The 22,544-nt window shown below is 48.1% G+C and overlaps 1 protein-coding gene across 3 annotated transcripts in view; it reads right to left on the reverse strand.

Annotated features, from left to right (window-relative positions):
• Window positions 1-18,839, reverse strand: part of LOC125706219 (protein unc-13 homolog C-like) — a 73,267-nt gene extending 54,428 nt beyond the window's left edge. For 2 of the 3 annotated variants that reach the window (XM_048972803.1, XM_048972801.1), the window contains exons 1-7: window positions 18,202-18,839; window positions 11,936-15,191; window positions 9,769-9,791; window positions 9,266-9,330; window positions 7,984-8,062; window positions 4,495-4,566; window positions 149-368 (exon numbers count right to left, since the gene is read on the reverse strand). In XM_048972803.1, coding sequence (XP_048828760.1) covers window positions 149-368; window positions 4,495-4,566; window positions 7,984-8,062; window positions 9,266-9,330; window positions 9,769-9,791; window positions 11,936-14,948 — 3,472 coding nt within the window. In that variant the 5' untranslated portion in view covers window positions 14,949-15,191; window positions 18,202-18,839. The remainder of the gene's footprint in view (window positions 1-148; window positions 369-4,494; window positions 4,567-7,983; window positions 8,063-9,265; window positions 9,331-9,768; window positions 9,792-11,935; window positions 15,192-18,201) is intronic. The other variant, XM_048972802.1, reaches the window with a different exon arrangement.
• Window positions 18,840-22,544: the final 3,705 nt, after the last annotated feature.

Genomic DNA, 22,544 nt, shown 5'->3' on the forward strand with positions numbered 1-22,544 from the left:
ACCTGGAAGTCTTCCAGAACCTTCCAGTTGTAAAATTTGAGGAAGATCTGGTGGCTCACAATCACAATACAAATGGATGCCATCCAGCCTGTGTGCGTGTGAGCGTGTGTCTGGGCCCCCGCACGGCTCCTGAGGACCTTCCACTCACTCTGCAGACAGTCGGCATTGAGCAGGTCCTGGCATTTCTCGTGGCACTTGACCCCGCACTCAGAGCAGCGCATGCCCTGGCGCGCGATGCCCCACAGGAGGCCCTCACACTCATGGCAGTATGTGGGCGCTGTGGCCGTCCACACCTCGAAGTTGTGCGGGGTGGTGGATGAAATCGGGTAGATGAGGGCCTGCAGAGTCTTCCGGAAGACGTGTAACTTCTGTAATGAGACAGGTTGGCTTTGTGAGGACACCGAGGGCGGGGGAATCTCATTAGGGGAAGCTGAGACATGGGGCATGTTAGCTGAGATGTATGAGAAATAGTTACCAGCCTAATATGTAAAACTGATTACATTACGTTAAATAAGACCGTATTAGCATAGTGGAAAAGTCGGTGCCACAAACCTAAAAGCCCTAATATGATATAATATCATATAATAAGATAAATTTATGAAGATGTCAGCGGGTAGTTGAACTCCAATGGCATGCTAACATGTTCCATACCTGGAGAGAATGTGTGCTATGCTGTTTGTCTGTCTCACACCTTAATCATATTTGCACAGACATGTTTACCATCAATTTACTGTAACACTCAGATTATAAAGCTTATTTATATGTAGAGACTTGCTAAAGGACCCTCAAGCTGACGCAGGCCATATCGCCACCATCACACGCCTCCGATGAGTCCCAGTACTTAGCGAGCCGAGAATGTAACAGGGAGACGCTGTGATTCCATCTGCTGTTTGTTTCATTTCAGCCGCAACATGCAGATCCTCCCAGATTGGGTGTTTGTGTGTGTGTGTGTTTGTGTGTGTGTGCGTGCACGCGTGCGTGTGTGTGTGTGTCCGCTCTGTTTCTGAATGGATAAACAAACAGAGCACACAGACACAGCGTTTCTTTGGAAGGGAAGTGAGAGTCTCGCTGGAGCCAAGCTGCAGGAGAGCAAATCGCGCCTCGCTGCCCCGTGAGACGTCCAGCCATGCAGGGAGGGGGGCGCTGGGTGACGGGGGGGGATGGGGGCGGTGCCGTGGTTCACGCCTCTGCATTTACGCTAAGCAGATGTCAGCGCACCGTCCACACACGCCTCCTCATCATGGCGGCTCGCTTGTGGTGTGAAACTCTCTCCAGAAGATGCAAGAGCTGGAGCCAGAGACTCAGTGCGAGACAAGATGAGCCCCTGGCCACACCCTGCCCACTGAGGGCCTGCTTCACTCACCAGGTCTGCGCTTTCTGAAGGGACTAGTCTAAGCCCAGTCTGAAAACAACATTCCATCCTTCTGGGTTCAAATACTCTGTAAAAGTGAATGAAATCGCTACTTGGCATTGATGCTCCAATGTGTTTGGCCAAATTTTTGACTCGGATGGCTCTGAAAAGGATTTGTTTGAATATGTGACACATTTTCTGTCATGCTGATGGACTGCAGTGTGGAAGTAAGGATCAGGGACAGGATGCGGGTTCAGCAGGGCAGCTTTAACGCACAGGCTCACCCTGGCTGAAGCCTAGGGGCCTCAGCTAGACAGGGGCCTCAGCTAGACAGGAACCACTGCTAGACAGGGGCCTCAGCTGGACAAGGGCCTCAGCTAGACAGGAACCACTGCTAGACAGGGGCCTCAGCTGGACAAGGGCCTCAGCTAGACAGGGGCCTCAGCAAGACAGGAACCACTGCTAGACAGGGGCCTCAGCTGGACAAGGGCCTCAGCTAGACAGGGGCCTCAGCTAGACAGGAACCACTGCTAGACAGGGGCCTCAGCTGGACAAGGGCCTCAGCTAGACAGGAACCACTGCTAGACAGGGGCCTCAGCTGGACAAGGGCCTCAGCTAGACAGGGGCCTCAGCTAGACAGGAACTAAAGGTTGGCCTCATTAATAACGCTTACGCTGACCGCATCAGTCAGCTTATCATGTGATAAGCACATGGTTAGAAAGTGATATTTCAGTGTCTTGATGTTGTACCCCAGGACTGACACAAAATGTGACAACATAACATTGTGCAGGATACACGATTAATGTCAGGGTGTGGATCACTATTGAACACTATTGATCACTATTGAACATTTTCTGATGGAAGTCCTGGGGAAACAGCTGTCACGGGTTACTAAGTAAATCGACCTTCTACAGACATACCAGCTTCTTGCAGAAAAACCCTCCAGGACTTGACACAGTCCTGTCATGCAACATATTACCATTATGCTCCCTGTTTATTTTATTGGTAACACTTTATTTGATGTGGCACAAATAGTAACTTAGTTACAGCTGAAGTACAAATCATGAGCAAATATAGTTGCTACTTGAGATAAAAGATGCATCAAGATTCATTAATGATGAACAAACATGAGATCAGTATGTAACCTATGACTTAGTTTGTGGTTAATTCACACGGGAAAAAGGCATAATAACTCAATTACTTGGTGGCCCCTTGAGTAAAATGTTGCCATTTTATTATCAAATATTTAATATGAATTATTTTAATATTTTATATTTAATATAGCTTTTGAGTGATGAATAATTGGTTGCCGGTATTGGAAGATATGTGATACAAATGTGAGCTATGCTTCGCATTTCCATTCACAATGGCATTGTTATTCTTTAACTTCTCTCTATTCCAAATAAAAGGATCTTTACTGACCCAGCGGGTGACATTAGCTTTGAATGAGCCTAGCTGTACATTTCTATATTTTCTATCCTTCTCAGTAATATATGTTTATCGTTTGCATTTCTGTTTTTTTATTTTATTATTAATTTTGCGCAGCAGCTTCCCTTTTCGATGACGGTCATTTTCCTCTAGACCAAACACAATCAGACTGATTAGCTAAACTCATTAGCTAAGCCACTTCAGCATTCGGCGCTGCTGTTTTTCTCAGATAATCTGCACGTCTTTTGGGCAAATGAGGGACCGCGAGAGCCCTCCGCCCTCCGCCCTCCTCGGCATATTTAACACGCTGCACTCTTTACTGAAGGGGACGTTCCTGCAAATAATGTCCCTGCTGACCCGTGCTGCCCGAATCGTTTTCGTATCACCTGCCACAATCTGCTCCTCTTTACCAAGCCCTGGCACTCGCTCCGCCTGCATGTTCAGCCCCAGCGTGGGTGCGGCGTGGATTTGGTACATCCCAGCTGTCGACACCCAGGGTGGGGCGAGCAGAGGTGGGTAATTCAGGTCCAGAGAGTAGAAGTCCATACCAAAATTTTGTTTCAACCGGCCAGTACTCAACTGATTGGTTATAACAACGTCTTGGTCTGGATTATGACTCTCTGAACCTGGATTACCCACCTCTGGTGGCGGGCAGTCTGCTTCTCGTCAGATTGGACTTGGATGCCACTACAGACCTGAGCAGTGTAGCAGTCTCACTGGATAAAACAAAGACCGCCTACATTTCTGTAGCTTTTTGTGACTGCAGGTGAGTTCTGCGTCTGCTAAGTCGGCCGTAGACACCTAGCGGACAGCCCTGTCGTCCTGCCTGTGTCTGCTTAGGCCTATAGGTACATCTGATTAAATGAGATTAAATACGATTTAATAAGAATGCATGCTCATCAAACACTCCTAGGACACAGCGGGGTGAAACAGGCCTCGGGGAGCGACTGGGAACCTGAAAGCAGGCAGTGAGGCCTTGAGATTCGTACAGCGCAGATGGGTGATGCTCTGCAAGTGACGAGGAGGAAAAGTGCTGCTGGCTTTTATCTGTTGCTCAAAGTTAAAAGGGCGGCTGCGATGCCGTTGGACTGCATCTCCTAATCAATCTCCTTCCATCGATTAAGGTGCTCCTCTATCTGCAGATGGCAGATGTCCACAGGAGGAGCAGACCTGAGAGTAATTCTGGCAGAGGACTGCGCTTTGGGAGCGCACTTCTGAAGCAGGATCAGCCAGCCCGATTCCCTACGGACTATAGGCTGGAGACGGAATTCTCCGCAAGATAAATGAGGCTTTGAGGAACGTCCATTTATTAACTTCCTAATTTGTCGTTCTCGTCTTTTTGCGGCGCTGGGTTTCCTGCAGAATTTCTGGGTTCTTCCAGTAGTATTATCTAAGGACATGAGGCTGTCCTCGTTAATTCCTGCTCAGCCTCGTGCCGCCTACAGGAGCTTGTGTTCTAGCCGTTAGTTACTCTCTGCCGCCTGCTAATAGCGGCACGCTCCCTATCCCTATCTGACCAATAAAAAATACCTAGCATTACACTAACTGCAGTAACATGCAGCCTGTGGATATTGCTTGAGAAACTGGGTCAGAAGGTCTTTGGTTCAAATCTCTCTGGGGGCAGTGAATTCATCAGTGTGAACTGGTTTAACGAAGAGCTTGTAGCTGATTAAAACTCGGGGCCGCTTACATTAGTCCGCCTGGTTGACACTTACCAGGTCTTCATTGCTGAGTGTGGATCTGGTGACCAGAGCGAAGGAGATGCCTGCCTTTCGAGCAGTCAGGGTCTGAAGGAAACAAAGAAGGAGGCCGTTATCTGGACAGGCCAAAAGCTCATCTTCATAAATTAAAAGTGCATGAAAAACCAGCCGTTTTGAAATATGTAGCCAATAAAGATTTGGATGTTGTAATTCTTTTTTTTACTGATTGTATACAGATTGTTTCCTTTTGTTGGCCTGTTTGGGGCGCCTGCGTCGCGTCTCTCCCTGCAAATCCATCATTTATTTGATCTGGTCATTAATGCTAAATCACTTCCTGGGTGCACAGGGGATGCCAGGCTGCCTTGTCTTGGGAGAACTTCAATTTGAGGCAAGAAAAATCAGCAGCGTTCTCAGCCACAGGAGAATCCTGAGCAGCCGCAGTGGTGCAGCCCCTTTACAGACCCCCGGCATTTTTATAGTGTGATCATAAACAGGGTCTCCATGAGTTTAATGGCAGAATAAAAAGCATGGAATGCAGATTTAGTGACGTTACAGCTATGTACAGGACATGATGTAACCATTAAACACAATGCAAATAGATTCATATAAATAATTTTGCAATGTAAGATTTAGGTTAAGACCCATGTTGATGACACCACATAGAAGTGTATAACTAGACCATTTGTTAAGTAATGCTTCATGTTGAATACTGGGTATTTATTTTTAATGCAGTGATAAGATGCTTTCTGTGTGGGTATCAGTTCATATGCATATGATTATTCTCTCTTTAAATATTGAACGGTTGAGTTTAAGTACTAACCCATCTGTTAAATGAGCTGTCAAATCAAAATGGAATATTATTGCACTGAAAATTTAGCACAAGTAACCAAAAAAACTGAAAGAACTGAGCTCCTTTCAAAGAAAGAGGCACTGTGTTTCCCGACCCAGTCCTGGGGGGCTCACAGATCCATGTTTTCTCTCCCTCCCAGCTCCCTGCCAGACTGTCTGCAGATACCCGAGGACCAGATTGGGAAACACTGTTCTTGAAAAAAGCGTGGGGGGGTGGATCCTGGCAAGGGTAATATAAGCAATTGCCCAGGGTGGCACGTACCAAAGGGGCGTAGACTTAACAACACCCAACCTCCACTATGGAAAGGTGCCACCGGTGAAGCCTGCCTTGGACCCCACTTAGACTCTGACCGCATCACATGCCAGTCCGGGCTGCGGTTTCGTCTTTGCATGGGCAAAATCACAATCAGTGCAGTGTGAGCTTGGTGAGGGAAACGGCACTTACCAAGGCCTGAGACACCCAGATGCATGATGGGAAAAAGAGCAATAAACAGATCAGTGTGGGCAGCGATTGCGAGTGGACCTTAGTACACGGGCGGCAACTGTCCAGCACAGACTTGGAGCTGCAGTGCGGAGCGCATGGGCGTTTTGCTGCCATGCGCCAAATTAATGACTATTTAAAGAACGAAATCCGTCAAAATACCTCCTGTTTGTTTCCCAGAATTCACCTTGGGCATGGTACCACTGAGGCACACATTAACTATCCGAATCATAAGCTTAATAACCATGGGAGTAATACTGTAGACTATGTCTATACTGCACAGCTTAATGGCAACAAGACAAGGAGAGACAAACACTGATTTGTTAGTAGGGAGCCAGGGACACGCTGCTGATCCACCATTTAATGTTACGGGGTCAATTTTGCTCTGTCTCTAGGTGGCAAGAGAGAGACCCCCTGTCTGGGGTCCGTACCACAAAGAGGAGAAGCAGGCATTGACGGCTGACAGTGCGAGGCTGGTCTTTACCATCCATACTCCCCTCAGCCACACTATGGTAAAGAACCATGGCAAGCTATGAGCATTTAAAGCAAGGAGATGTATGTGGGGGTGGGGTGGGGGGGGGGGGAAGAGGGTACTGGAGGGTGTTTATATGTGAACCGTGTGTGAACTTCATGTATATATGTCAGGTCAGTGAACATGCACTCAGGGAGCTGAGCTTGCTGCAGGCATTACAGGGCCCAGGCTGAAGTGAGGGGGGGGTCATCTGGGGTCAAAGGTCATACTGTGCAAAACGCCCACCTGCACGTGGACGTTCAATGTCAGGCAGGCTACGTAAACACACACTGCGGTAAAAGCATCGCTTATGGAATATTATTCACCCAAGTTAGCCCAACAGCAACGATAATAAGATTTCTGTTCAGCTGTGCTTTTGTTTCGTAAAGGGGGACACAGGCGACGCACATACTTTCACCTATCATCAGCCAAGAAGCCAGAAAGGTGTGCTGTGTAGCTACGAGTTCTGTCTTGATTATTATCTGCCTCGTTCGTGTGTCACTCTGGATGCCAAATAAATAGATACAAATGTCAATGCGAGATCAGAACAGGAACCCATCAGCTGCTTCCTCCAGATTTCACCGGCAGAACACGGAATGGCTCCAGAGGCAGAAGACGACACCGCAGAGTGGCTGTGTGTGAACGTAGCCTTGCCCCCCTGTATGAGGGCCTCTCCCCTGGATAACCAGCGGAGCCGAGCCCCTGCGCAGAAGCAGTCAGGCAGCCGGATGTGTTCCATTCACACGGGGGGAGAATGAGCTGAGGAGGGTGTGACTCGACCCTGGTATTTAAGGACGTCATCTGGGGGTGTCAAAGGCTTTCACTCGCAATGTTTTACATGATCCAAAAGCCTCGGTAGATTTCAATGAAATCCTCAACATATATTTTTGGGTAGAGTTGTCAACATTTCGTATATTTCGTTCGAGCTGCCCGTCTCACAGGATACATGTCTGGAGAGAAATCTGACAACTCCCTGAAAAATATCACCCATAGCAATTATGGGCCCATGTTGGAATGGTAAATATCTATGCAGCGATCTGAAAACAGAAACATGACCCGTACTTACCAAGGTAACGTCGGTTTTTTAATTTCATGAGAGATATGCACAAATACAACGTCAACTTTTTCCTTATAGTTTTCAAGATCCACTTATCAAGTATCAAATGTATGGCATCAATACGGAATTTTTTATAGTTAACATGGCCAATATTTATATGGCCGTATAGCAATAGGACCCTAATGAAGTGTAAGTTATAAATAGGCCAATGAAATATGGCACGAAATGTTTGTATAATAAGTGAATAAGGTGAAAGAAGACACTATTATAACTTCATACACAAAATTATGCTGGGTGCAAAAATTCTTAGTTTTTTAATTAGCTATTAGCAATGTAGCAGAGTTACAAAAATGATACAATGTAGCATAAACAAACAACACAGACGTTTACACGGCTAGAACATGAACCTCTGCAATATAATATAGAGGGTTCTTCAAATCCTTATTGTGAAAATAATCCAATGGCTGCTTTCGGATGATCGTGAGTGAAATTGTGGCTGAGCCTGGCTCAGAGACAGGGAGACGCCATGGACTACATGTCAGTGGTGCAGTATATCAAGGGAAAACAGAGAAAATGACGAGTGTTCAGCAGAAACGGGTAACTTACCAGGTCTCGGACAATGGGCACTGTCCTCTTCCGGCGCAGATCTGGCATACTGTCGATGCCATAAAGGATGCTCCCTGGCCTAGTAACAGAGGCAGCTTTGTAGTATATTAATGTCACAGCATAGCATACAAGCAGCGAATAGCTAGTCAGATAGCTAGTGTCGCGTATCATTTAACGTTATGCTCCTGCTCAAAGCCCACGTGTTACAGACAAATGAGAAGAAATTACAGTAATTACAGCGGGAGGAATTGGCATTGTTGTGGCAGAAAAAAATGGCACAAGAAAAGGAAAGTGTCGGAGGTTCCAGAGAAGAATGCTTCCAGATATTCCATTTGGTAAGCCGTGGAACATACGGGCCCACGCAGATTGAGCGCCCCAGACACAATAAAAATTGAATTAAAGCCAAAAAGGATGAGACTGGAAAAAACCCCGGACCACAGCCTACGCACACTGCACTGACATGTATTTGCTACCTGACACTGTCCTGGGCTTCCTGATCTCCATATGGTGACTTAACCTTGCCTTGGGCCCCATCCGTCTCAGCAGATCGAGGCGCTTGTTGTCCAGCACAGAGTGGGGTGTCTGCACTGTAGTTTTGGCTTTTCTCTTTGTTCCTGAGGTTGCACTCATTTCTAAGCCCTTTGTCCTGGCCCTGCCCAGACGCAGGACATTGATGTGTCCCCAGCCCCTTCAGCGTCCCTCTTGGTACCCCACAGATGTCCCTGTGCTCAGGTCTCCCATACATCCCTCACGGTCTCTCAGAGCAGGACAGCATGAAACTGTTTATGAGATTAACTGGCTTTTGGGTTTAATAAGCCCCAAAGCCCTGCTGCTTTTCTATTGTAAACCATTGTCAATAACCCTGCCCAACACGTGACACATTTATGGACACATGCTACCCAAATATTTGTTTTTCATATCTGTGAGATTTTATTAATATTATCTAATTATTAACCTGTTGCTACTGGTAGAACATTACTAGGAAAATACTGTATAGATGGTTACATCTCATATTTTAACTTTTAATGAGAATGCAGTTCCACAATAACTTTTAATGCTTTTGAGAAAAAGAGTAACCATTGACTGCTGTAATTAGACTTAATGCATTGTGTTTCAAAAAATCTAGTCAATATATATACTGAAATCCACTGTTCGTGCATTATTGTATGCTGTATATCTGTGATCTGAAAGATCCCTTCTCACCTTGCTATAGAACAGTATTATTCATTGCCGTAAAAAGCTACACGGAGAATGAAATCAGTCTGCGGTATTTTCTACTCACCCTCCAGCACCCTGAAGCCCAAGGCTTGTTGTTGTTTCCAGAACATGCCGGCTGGCGATGCGAGCCTTAGTACAACACAAAGTGAAGCGTTACTTCAGAGAAGCCGGACAAGCAAGTCATATAAGCATCCCTGACACCAATTTCCCATGGAGATGCTACTGTATCTAGCATGCACATACAATAGATCTCTAGGATTATATATAACAAAGGCAAATATTCATAAAATAACAGAATAAATAAGCATTTCTATCATATACCGCTTGGAATTTTTAATTCATAGAAACTAGGGATGGTCTTGGAGATTTTAACCTTTATAGAACAGCAGCAATTTTCATACAGGCAACTTGAATTATCTGATACTGCGCACAAATGCGTTTTTTTTATGCGTAGTACAAAGACGATTTGGATAACATCAGCAAAACGACACCAAACGGGACTGAAACGAAACACAGCACGCAGACAGGAGCAGACGGGACAGGAAGGAGAAATGCTCAGTGCGAAACCTGTGCATCCAAAGCGGCGTGGTCTGAAAGACAACAAGCGGGAGAGAGGTCAGCGTCAGCGATTACAGCGTCGGTGCGGCATTTTGTTACTTTGCCAGGCAGGTTGTAAAGAAATATATGTCAAGTTAAGCATGCCATACAAAATGTAAGGTTATCCATCATCTGCATTCTAAATTCAATAGCAGTTGACAGCAGTCCTGTGCTGTGCTGTGTGATTATTTTTCGGAAACCCCAGAATCTGTATGCTTATGAGGAATACAGAGCACAATAATTGACTGATAACATGATGCAAAGCTACACTCAACAAGTATCACGAGAGAAAAAAAATCAGCAGCAATAAAGACCAAGATCCACCGACGTCTGTCTGGAAAATTAATGTGACCAATATGTAGCTCAGCAGGTCCCAGAGGACTCTGCTCCGTTTAGTCTGAGAACACCTGATATACCATAAAACATTGTGAAATCTCATTGTATTACACAATAATGTACATCTTTCTGTGGTGTCACTTTACCAACCAAAGAGGGGTCATGTAACACTGACCTATTAACAAACAGCTTTCTAATCTCTAATAGCTTAAACTCCGACATGCGTCACTGGAACAGAAATATGCCAAATCGCAGCGGCTCCCTGTGGACCAGAAAGAAGGACCGAGAAATAGGGGAAACCCTGAAGAACGGACTGAACTTGACGCATTGAGCTGGATTAAATTACAGGGGGAAGAGTGGCAATGGGCTAGCAAACCCCCCCCCCAAAGAGACAGATATCATAGTTCTCCATGAGTGCAAAATACATGGAAGCTTTGCACACACAAATCTGGTTCAAGAAGAGGTTCTTCACACAAACTGTGCTCATCACCCAAATCATTCAAGATTCTGTTTTTAAATATTAAACCAGAGCTACAATCTGGGCCACTTGTGTTTCCACCCGCCTGTACGATGGTGTGGCCGGGGGGGTCAGCTGCTCCTGCAGGCCTCAGAACCCAATGACCCGGGGCTCGATGCCTCTCTGTATTCAAACAGGCAATGCCCCCCAACATCTGTGGCCGTGAGCTTCTCTGTACATTAACTGTTAATGTCACGGGATCAGCCTGTGCAGACTGTGCTAGGCAGCAAACAAAGGGTGTCTTCATCTCATTGCCAAGCACAGCTGTTTACTGAGGTGTCTAAGAAGTGTGGGTTTGTCACAATGACAGCACAGTCTACTGGGTCCAATAAAACACTTCAGCGACATTACGTGTGATTTTTGTGAGCATGATTTCAACTTTGGTGAAAAAGTGCCACAATTAAAATGGCAAAAAACGTGATAATCCAGGAATAGAGGGCGAAATTGCACTTAGAATATTGTGTGGCTGGGCCATTGTAGGTGATCGAACACACACACGGACTCCGACACACTCGCATGTAAAAGTGGAAGCGAGATGGGCGCTAAGATACTGGCCACGCCATATAATTTACTTGGTGCTTCCAGAAGTCTGGCCACCTGCGGCGATGACCTCAGCATCCAGTTAAATGATGCATATCCACAATATCTGAATCACCGGTAGCACTACAACACTCCATCATGCTATAGCAATCAGCGATGCCCACGCTAGGAGGAGAGAACAGTCACTTGGAACCTTCACAGCATCCAATCAGATTAATAGAGGGGGAGGACTCTCAAGCTAAGAGTAGGACCTGAATATATAAACATACATTCCACGGGTAGAGGGTGAAAAGCTCACACATGCCAGATACTAACAGCCTCAAGTCATCCTGCTTGTCACCTCAAATCAGATAGAGCGCATGAAAAAAAAAACGGTAGACAACTGTGGCCCTGTTTGTTTGATGTTAGCCTGTAATGGAAGCTTCCATTCTACAGAATCTGGGGTTTCATCTCAGGCAAGAAATATTCCCTCTGAAGTATGATGCATTTAAAATGAAAAACTGAATATGAATTTTCGTCACCGTGTTTGTCTTAAAAACTCACTTCGAGTAAAATGTTCAAAACCTGCTTGCATTGCAACATTTTAAGCATAGTCTACAAATTATTTAGCATGATTTTTGCGATTTATTGTTTCTGAAGGTATTCGGAAACATTACTGTACCGATATATATTGTAAAACCTGTATGTGACCAGTATGTGACCAACATGTGACCAGTATGTGACCAGTATGCGACCAGCTTTTACCTCCTGCCAGAATCTGCTCCTCCAGCTCTGTCATTTGTTTCCTGTAGGCTCTCAGTGCCGCTTCCTTGAATGTTGGTCGTATCCTCCTTTTCGGAGGGGTCTCGACCACGGCTGCTGCCGGCAGGTTTTGGTTTTCATCCTCTCGTGCTGCCGTGTCCTCAGCTTGTTCCGGTTCCTCCATGTAAGCTGTCGCCTCAGATTCTGTGTAGTCTTCCGTTGCTGGGTCATCATCACAGCCCTCACTATATTCATCGTCATACTGCTCATCTAAGCTGCAGTCATATTCCAGAACATAGTTTCCCTCCTGAGAAATGCTGTAGTCTTTATACTCCTCTTCTGGCTCATTTGCATTTGTCCTGTTTTCCAAGTTGGCCAGCACCTGCTCCATCACTTCCACGTAATGCGTCTCGTTGTCCACGGCCTGCTCACCATAGTCCCCCTCGTCTGCCTTGTAGTAGCACGGCTCTGTGTACACGTCTGAGTTTATGGTTGTGCTGGAGCCGTTCGCTGTGGATTGGGACAATGACCTGATCCGCCCCATGAAGGTGGAGTTACTAGGCTCCTCAGGAGCATTCACACTCTGTGAGCTCTTGGTCCACACGACCTCCAGTGCCGATTTAGCCCGTTGAAGGGTTGACCCAAATGTTGGGAAGCTGAACGTTTTATCCGTGAGGTCTATGCTGAGGCGGCTGTGCCATGATTTTGGAACCTGTTCAGTTTTTTCTTGTCTGATCTCAGTCTGGCTGTGATACATAGTTGCGGACTTGCTCGGATTTATGTAAAAGTTATTTGTGTCAATATCTGGAAAAGGATCACTCTGAGCGTCTGGCTGACTCGCAGTTTCACTCTCAAGGCCAGGACACGTAGAAGGGGTGCTGTCGAGAGTCATATAATTTTCTCCTTCAAACTGTAAATCCACTTCTTGGCACTTAGTAATGTTTTTGGGGAATCCTGCGCTGACTCTTAGGTCGAATGGGCTGCTGACCTCTGATACTATGTTCTGTTCAGTTGAGGCATCCAACCCAGAATCCGCCCCTTGTTCCAGATGTGGCCATTCCTTCCAAGGTGACAGATCGCCCTGCAGTGACAGCTGGGAGCCACTGAAGTGGCTTCTGTCAGCCGAGACACACACGAGCCCATTGCTCACGCCGCTGTCGACTGTTTCTGTGGTCTCTGCCCCGTTTGGTTCTGTGTACGCCTGGTTTTCCTGACTCAGGGTTGGATTGGGTGGGCTTGCATACCAGGAGGATGCCATGTCCTCCTGCTTCCTTTGCCAAAGCTCCTGGTCAGAGGAGGAGAGAAGGGAACAGCCGTTGGTCCTGCTGTAGTACTGATTCTCAGAAAAATCTTCCGAGTATGACTGGCACATCTTTGAGCAGTCTGATTCGGAGCGACTTAGTTTTGGGGTTGAGTACTCGCTCTGAGAAAGCCAAATCGGGGTCAAGTCAGAGTAGTACGGTTTTGTTTGTTTGTCCGAGTCTTCATATATAGCTGATTGATAGGTGTCGTCGACATACGGCGCTGGGCCCGAACACGCTGTCCTATCTGCCGACTTGCTGTGGGAATGGTGGGACTTCTTCTTGTCAGATTTACTCTTATGTGATGATTTAGAAACAACTGAGTATTTGTTGCGGTTAAGGTCAGCCTCAAACTCCCTATCACTGTCCATGGAGTCCCAGTCCTCAAGGTTTGTTTTCTCCTTAGTGGAGACCCTGATGTCCATGCTTTCATATGTCTGCGAGGTGCTCATGCCTTTGTCTTTCCTCTCTTTCGTCTCTCGGACGAGGCTGTCGGTGGAGATAGAGATGCCCGTGCCTTTCAGCTTGTAGCATTTTTTTAAAACTAAATCCCTGTCTTGAGGTGTAGAGAATATGACAATGACTGGTCGGGGCTTGGCACTGGGACAGTCTCTTTGATGCCCCAGACGATAGGCCAGGTCAATCCTTATCACTTTCTGTGGGTCACTGAAGCCCATCTTCTCTTTTAAAATCTGGTAAATGAGATTCTCCGTTTTTTCCATTTTATCCTCTGGCACATTGACAAATTTCAAAGTGGCTTTGTTATCTTGGCCAACTTGTTTGACGTAGTCATGTATGTCACGTGTCTCCCGTCTGGACTGCACAAAGCCCGAACGCAACTGTTCGATCTCAGTCTGCACCACCTCCACGCTGCTGGAGATCTCATCAATGGAGCTCTTCAAGGCGTTGACGTGCCCTCGAAGCTCGGAGAGCTCTGTCTCAATCTGACTGATTCCCTGGAGCTCCTTGAAGATCATCTCCATGACGTCCTGGGTCTGGCTGATGCATCCTGTCGAGCTGGAGGCAGGCTCGAAGGAGGCTGCCTTCTGATTTCTTGCAGCTCTATCCAGGGACTTACTCCGGAGGCCTAGTGACTTTCTCCAGTTGCTCACTTCTCCATCAGAAGAAACGCATTCTTGGCTCTTTTTCCATTTCCTTAGTTTGCGTAAGGCTCCTAGTCGAAGCGTCTGCAGGCTGGTTCGTTCCACCCGCTCTCCCTCTGAGCTCCCGTCGGAGGGAGCCAGACTGATCAGGCTCTTCCTGTTCCTCCTTACTGGCATCATAAAAGCTTGGTGCTCATCGGATCTGCGCCGTAGTTTTACGTCACTCAAAGAGTCAGAGAAACTGCTGTCGATTGATAAAACGTCTTGAGGAAAATTTTCATTGTTAAGCGAATGTCGGTTTGTTGGGAGTCCGTTAGCTATCGCTACACGGTAACTAAATGTTGGCGATAGTGACGCAGGGATATTTTTACCTCTCTTGCCTGTCAGGGATATATTCCGCACGGAGGAGCATTTGGAGATTTTTTTGACTTTGCTTTTTAGTGCTGTAGAAAAGTTTGGATTCCGTGCTTGAGAGTCAGTGGCTAATTTTGGCTCTTTTTTGGAATCTGTACTTTCTCTCTTCTTCACTGGATCTGCCAATTTCTTTGTAAACATTCCTTTGCAAATCTTCACAACATAGGATTGCAGGCTCTGGATTAGGGCAGAAACCATGGGGGACAATGTGCAGTCAGAGTTTCTGAGAGCGGGGCAGCTGTACTGGAGCACTTTCCAGCCGTGGTTTTATGTGTGCGGACCCTTCAGTGTCGGGAAAGGCAGCCCTGAGTGGCGTGAGGCGATGTCCTTGCCGGCAGACTGTTAAATGTGATCCTGCCACGCTGCCAATACTATATGTCCCAATGGACTGCGAAGAATACCAGAAAATCAGCAGCTTTCCTCATGGCTAGTCACGTTGCTCTACAAAGGGAAAATGTGGTTTAAATACAAACAAAAAGTATACTTGCAGATGCACAGAAAGAGCCAGAGCAGCAATAATATATACACACTCAGTCTTTCACAGGCTTTAGAGAAACAAAATGACACACAAGGCTGCACACATTCGAGATAAAGTGAAAGAAGACTTATACCCTAATTAGGGTCTGGATCTTATGACTCTTCAATGGCTTTTCACACAACAGCACATGCATAAGTCTGAAAAGGAGCTGAATGAATTGTGCTCCTCCTGCAGTCAACGGCTTCCGGCCAAAGTGTGAACCTCAGCTATGGCACAATGACCCCAGGGGCCTGGTCATAATGATCCCAGGGGCCCGGTCACAATGACCCCAGGGGCCCGGTCACAATGACCCCAGGGGCCTGGTCATAATGATCCCAGGGGCCCGGTCACAATGACCCCAGGGGCCCGGTCATAATGATCCCAGGGGCCCGGTCACAATGACCCCAGGGGCCTGGTCATAATGATCCCAGGGGCCCCGTCATAATTCACCATATGAAATGCAGCACAGTGTCTGAACTGAAACCACCACCTTCAGAAATCAAACTGGACATGGTTTTGCCGCCGTATCGCTTAAGGAGACACGGTTTGCTGTTTGCACTTAACGCAAATCTTGCTGGCTCTCATCCTAGAAGGGGATCCCTAGTGTGAGACACTTAACACGATCACATGAGTAAATATTCAATGTCTGCTCCCTTCCATCATAGCTCCCTCCCTTCTGAACTGCGGTCCAGTAGAGTGGCTTTATAAACGCATAACTAGATACGAGCAGAGCAGCTAGAGACCCTAAGATACCGAGACTCATTAAGTCGGGCGGATGCACTAGTTTACATGCAAACAGCAAATGTGTGTGTATTCTCTCATTTATTTGTTGTCAAATATGTCTTAACAATTTGGCCGTTACAAAACCTTGCATTATGCTACTGTTGCATGCAGGTTAAGTTGAATCAAAGGTCATATTTTCTAAAGAAAATACATTTTGTTTTCTTTAAACTCCTACGTGGAAAAAATGAAAAAGCTTGGAATGGCTGAAACTCTAACTAGCAGAAAAAAACGGAGATTTAACAGTGCTGCTAAAGGATGTATGCTTTATTAGAGTCGGGAAATTGGGCTGGATAGTTAGCTCTTATTTTCCGTGTAATTATCTTTCAGCTGGCATGCAGGATGCAAACCTCGCCCAGCTTGGGCGGCACCTGGCTGCATCCCTTTCCGTGTGAGTTATAAGACCGGTGCCACATTCGTCAGGCGAAGAAAAAAGGCAGCCCCAGGCATAGGAAGGACCCCTCCTCAGAATGCCCGCTTACAGAACAGAGGGCAGCCCCTGGCAAAGGAAGGACCCCTCCTCAGAATGCCCGCTTACAGAGCAGAGGGCAGCCCCTGGCATAGGAAGGACCCCTCCTCAGAATGCCCGCTTACAGAGCAGAGGGCAGCCCCTGGCATAGGAAGGACCCCTCCTCAGAATGCCCGCTTACAGAGCAGAGGGCAGCCCCTAGCAAAGGAAGGACCCCTCCTCAGAATGCCCGCTTACAGAGCAGAGGGCAGCCCCTGGCATAGGAAGGACCCCTCCTCAGAATGCCCGCTTACAGAGCAGAGGGCAGCCCCTGGCATAGGAAGGACCCCTCCTCAGAATGCCCGCTTACAGAGCAGAGGGCAGCCCCTGGCATAGGAAGGACCCCTCCTCAAAATGCCCAATTACAGAGCAGAGGGCAGCCCCTGGCATAGGAAGGACCCCTCCTCAGAATGCCCGCTTACAGCTCAGAGGGCAGCCCCTGGCAAAGGAAGGACCCCTCCTCAGAATGCCCGCTTACAGCTCAGAGGGCAGCCCCTGGCATAGGAAGGACCCCTCCTCAAAATGCCCAATTACAGAGCAGAGGGCAGCCCCTGGCATAAGAAGGACCCCTCCTCAAAATGCCCAATTACAGAGCAGAGGGCAGCCCCTGGCATAGGAAGGACCCCTCCTCAAAATGCCCAATTACAGAGCAGAGGGCAGCCCCTGGCAAAGGAAGGACCCCTCCTCAGAATGCCCGCTTACAGAGCAGAGGGCAGCCCCTAGCAAAGGTAGGACCCCTCCTCAGAATGCCCAATTACAGAGCAGGGGGCAGCCCCTGGCATAGGAAGGACCCCTCCTCAGAATGCCCGCTTACAGAGCAGAGGGCAGCCCCTAGCAAAGGTAGGACCCCTCCTCAGAATGCCCAATTACAGAGCAGGGGGCAGCCCCTGGCATAGGAAGGACCCCTCCTCAAAATGCCCAATTACAGAGCAGAGGGCAGCCCCTGGCATAGGAAGGACCCCTCCTCAAAATGCCCAATTACAGAGCAGGGGGCAGCCCCTGGCATAGGAAGGACCCCTCCTCAGAATGCCCGTTTACAGCTCAGAGGGCAGCCCCTGGCATAGGAAGGACCCCTCCTCAGAATACCCGCTTACAGAGCAGTCAGGGTGGTCTGACAGCAAGCGGTTAGAAAAGGCTATTTTGGGATGTGTGCTAAGCCGGGCATGCTCGATTGCTCGCACAAATTGTGTGATCTACCCGGGGAAGGGGGTGGGATTTAATCAAATCCAGGAGCTGTCAGAAGAAGGACCAAAAAAAATATGTAGCCTTTCCTCGTGTTTGGGGCAAGCCTCAAATTTGTTCCAGTTTTTCAGTCTCTTCACACCTTTGCTCAAACTCATATAATCTCGGGAAAAGACTTCAAAACCAAGTATCTGCAAGGTATCTTGCCAAAAAATTAATAAATACACGAGTGATGACCTGCACTGCATGAGAAATGAATATCAGTGAAGAAGCCATGCAACACAATCAGGCGACTGGGAGCTGGTCGAGGGGCACATTTCCTGAACCGCCACAATGCCAGCATGTTCATTCCGACCGGATGGAGATCACTGAGCTCACACATGCACAGATGGAAAGACAAAGCAACAAGGGGCAGGTGCGAAGCACAGACACAGAACGGAGAAGGATGCCAGCGGAGCACTTACCTGTATCGGTGGTTCCCCACACAATGGCAAACTTATTTATCCAGCAGTAGCGGCAGTGGGAGCCACTCAGGGTCTCATATCGACAGGGAGTGCATGCAGATGGTGAGAGTAAGCAGGTTCCATCCAGTTGTGGATATGGGGACAAGCATCCCACCCCCAGAAGACGGAGCTTGCGAGTAAACGGGGTGCTCAATCAGGCTGTGTGTGAGCAGGCAAATCCCACCACGGTCCCCCGCAGCACTCTCTGGGCGTGAGCAACCTCGCAGGCGGATGCAGATGACAGCTGGCGCGGAGAGCTGCCGGCGAGCCCCGCTCTCTCGCTGTCTCCCTCCCCTGGTCGCCTGGGGGGGGCAAAGGCTAGACCGCACGCGGGACGGCCGAACGCAACTGCTGCTCCGCTCGGCCCCTGCTCCGGCGGCTCCTGTCCGGTGGGGAGTGTCTCTTCTGGGCTGCTGCGGGCGGCAGTGGTGTGGGGGCACTCTCAGGAGGAAGGCGGGGGCACAGCTGCCACGGTGCCGCCCGTCGCGGGGGGCTGGGGTCGGTGGTGGTGGAGGTGGCTGCAGGTGACAGCTGAGGCAGCGTACTGCCGCGCGGTGGTGCTCCGTGTGTGTCTCTGCCGCTCCTCCCCACCTCCTCCCTCCCTCCCACCCTCCCTCTCTCTCCATTTCTCTCACTCGCTCTCCTCCCTTGCTCGACCATCTCCTTTTTCACACACAAAATCATCCAATTAGGCCACTTAGTACCATGTTATGCATTTTCTTTAAGATGACAGTGATGGCGACCTTGTTGATGGTGGGCATTTTAAAAAGCAAGATTTAATGCATGAGCAAAGTACTGATAGGGGAAAATGCAGTTTGATTGAACCAATTTGTTTGTCTTTATGTGAGCACTGAAATGCACAGTAATGTATCAGAATTGTAAATTGTCTTAAAATCTGAGTTGCAAATAAGCATGCATCAGCTGTACATATACAGGGTTACGTTCAGATTCATGCTGTTTACAGCATTTTAATCCACACGATCATTTCTAGAGGCTCAGTGCATGATGAAACTGCCCTTGGACTGAAGGCAAATTTGCTGGTTGTGTGGCCCAAGAGTGTGAATACGCCCCTTAAAAACCTTCCCCGTGTGTTATTTTGGGTGACCCTCTGAGACAACGAAACAGGCGAGGCGTCACGCGAGACAACAAACACGGCAAAAGCAAACGGAAAAAAACGAATTCTCCGGCCCACAAGCGAAATTGCATTTTCTTTAACAATGAAGATAGGTTTCTCGCTCCCTCTCCCTCCTTCTCTCTCTCTCTCTCTCTCTCTCTCTCTCTTTCTCCCTTGTCAGTCCCCCATTTCTATATTTTATCAGTGGGTGAGGCAGGCTGATGCCTGGCCACTGTGCACCACCTACTGGCCAGAAGAGGAATTTTTTTTCATTCTCGGCGGCCACTGAATTGTGGGATCCAGCATAATATGTGCACAAAGCCATGCATAGCTAAGGTGCTGGCTTCACACACAGACCAACAGCTGTCTCTCTGCACGTCTGTTTACATCACAGCCCCTTTCAAGTTGCAGGCAGGGAGAATACAAGTGTCAACACAGCCTTTACCTTCTTCAGAGCCTCTTCTGAATAACACATCGGTCGTGCAAATTAATCTGCATGCGAAGCCAATGGAACATAACGGCGGTCAGACCCAGTTTATATTTGGCCTGAGTGCACTGGGGGGGGGGGGGGTCATGTTGTGCAGGCTACAGCGACAGCCAGAGAACCATCAGGCATAGCTAAACATTCGCCATCCTGCTCCAGCCTCTTTGGAGACGTGCCATTCTGGTGGAGGACTCTTGGTCACGTTCATTTCAGTCATGGGCCTTTGGCACTCAGAATCAGCCCTGCAGACCAGAACGACATGCAATTGGTGGCATTGCAGGACAGCTCCTGGTAGAACGCCTGACAAAGTTAATCAACAGCTTGATGAGCATATAATTAGTTAAATCATGTGTAATTATGGTGGAATAGAATAGATATGTGGGATGAACTGGGGTCCATGCAGTAGTGGGTCAGAAACCCCTAACATGGTGGTTAGGCTCCTGTAGGCCTGCAGTTTAGTGTTCACACTTCCGGGGGAAGCTTTTCAGTTTGAGATCCTTCAGTTCCTATCTGTCCACCCCATTTAAACCAGTTCTGTATTCTAAATTCAATTAAAAAGAAAGAGACTTGTATTTCTGAATGAAGTAATGTACATTAAAATAGCTTCATTAAGTTTTCAGATGTGCAAGCTGGAATGAACTGTGCCCTTTGTAAATGACTTTGGATAAAATGATCTGCTATTAAACTGTCTATCGACAGTGCAGGTAATGCAGGCCGCCTTGATTTGGGAGCCTGAAGAAGCGACAGGCAGCATCAGTGATGCTCCGGGTCACGACAGAGCGCCGCTCGCTTCGAGACGCCTTCCGGTGCGAGAGGAGGATAAATGAGCTCATTTCAGGAATCAATTAGCACAATCAGCCATTTAAGCAAGCCAAGTGGAACAAAAGCTTGCCTTCATTCTTCTCCTGCAGGAAGCGGCGTTAGCGGGCGGGTGATGGGGACCATGGGTGCCGAATCCTACACGGGCGCTTCTGTACGGACGAGTTGGTAGGAGATTTTCGAGGGACGCTTGCGTGGCTGCGCCAGTGGTCTGTGCTGCGCGCCAGACTCCCTGCTGCAGTGCAGCTAAAAGCCTCCCAGCTTCTACTTTCACTGTCCTCCTTCACAGCCACGCTCTGCACGTCCCAACAACCAGCATGCGATGGGTGAAGAACATGTGATACTTACGAAGACGCTGTTCGGCTCCTTGTACCTCAGCTAAGCCCTCAGTGTTGGAGGAATATCCGGCAGTAAGAGGCTTAGTGATTCAGAATGCCTGGCTACTGGGGGTAAGGGAGGGGGGGGGTCTTGGTGTCCCAGGGTTTTGGGGAATAAGCTTTCGTGGTCTTTGTTTTCAGACCCGAGTTTGCATCGACCAGTGCATCACACCCACCTGCAGCCGCGTGTTAGCTGGATTCCACACTTATGGATGCTGTGTTTATATACATGTGGGACATAGAAAAAATGGGTGTAGGATGGATAGGTGAGCCCGGCACCCCCTAGTGTGGGGGAGTAGTTATAGCACATGAAGTGCCACTGAGTTGGAAAGCAGGATGAGGTAATAGCATGTTTGCGGTGTAAGGAGCTGTGAAAATGTCTGTTTAGAAATGTGAATAGAGGGCTTCCGACTGGCAGGGCTTCCCTTAATCGCCCGGAGCGACACACAAATGGGGCGGGGAAGCGAGGGTGACATAGGGCCCAATTTCTGCCACAGTCACTGACCTGAAGGAGCTGCATTCCTAATCTTCAAGACGCCCTCCCCCATCAAAAAAAAGCCACATGGACACCACATGGAGTGCCGACGGCACCTCACTGGCTCTGAGGGGGATGGACCTTCCCATTCATCCATCAAAGGAAGTCACTTTTATGATAAGTCGGCCTTATCGGGGCCCATTGTATCTGCGGTCTGCGGGGCGGCGTTATCGGTGCGCCTCTGAGAACAGCTCCGCGGCCTTTCCGCCGTCTGTCTGTGCCCAGCTCCTGTTTTCAGGCCCGAGAATGACATGCCGATGGCCTAATAAATGAAGGTGTGGCACATGGGCAACCGCGGCACGGGGCAGCAATGGCACGCCGGGCCAATAGGCGTGACGCCAAGGCTCACCAGCTCGCTATGCCGTCATGTCATAGCTAGTCTCCAGGAGCTAATCTCTGTCTCCACATCTCACCTCCCCCCCTGCATATGGAAAGCTTAGACCTCCCAGGACTACATGAGAGCGGGCATCAGACAGCATCTGTAATTATTTTTGCAGATCTGGTGACAAGAAGCTAAATTGTCCCAATTACCCAAACCCTTAGCCACATAACTTAGCTTTGATTTGCTGTCACTCTTAAGCTGGACGCCATTATTCAAATACATCCCACAGTTGTAACAAGTCACAGACTAACACTGATGAAGTTGCAAGCTACACTAATCACCTGTTTAACTGGCCCGCATGGACTATTGGTGATGTTAACTATCAGTATCTAATGTGAAGGCTAATCCAGCACAGAATGCCGGGCCCCTACATACCGACCGTTTAGCCCGGATAATAACTGCAGGGTGATTTTTAATTAAAAATGACCAAATGTAAGCAAGAACTGAATTCATTATCATTGCAAAACTCTATCCTGCATTGGTTGCTAAAATCAACAATCAGCAGAGGAACAATGAAAATGTGATTAATCATCAGTAAGTGGACAATGCTTACATCTCGCATTTAAAGTAATACCAGATACATAACAGTGGTC

This window comes from Brienomyrus brachyistius, chromosome 13 (genome assembly GCF_023856365.1).
Source record: "Brienomyrus brachyistius isolate T26 chromosome 13, BBRACH_0.4, whole genome shotgun sequence".
Lineage (NCBI taxonomy): Eukaryota > Metazoa > Chordata > Actinopteri > Osteoglossiformes > Mormyridae > Brienomyrus > Brienomyrus brachyistius.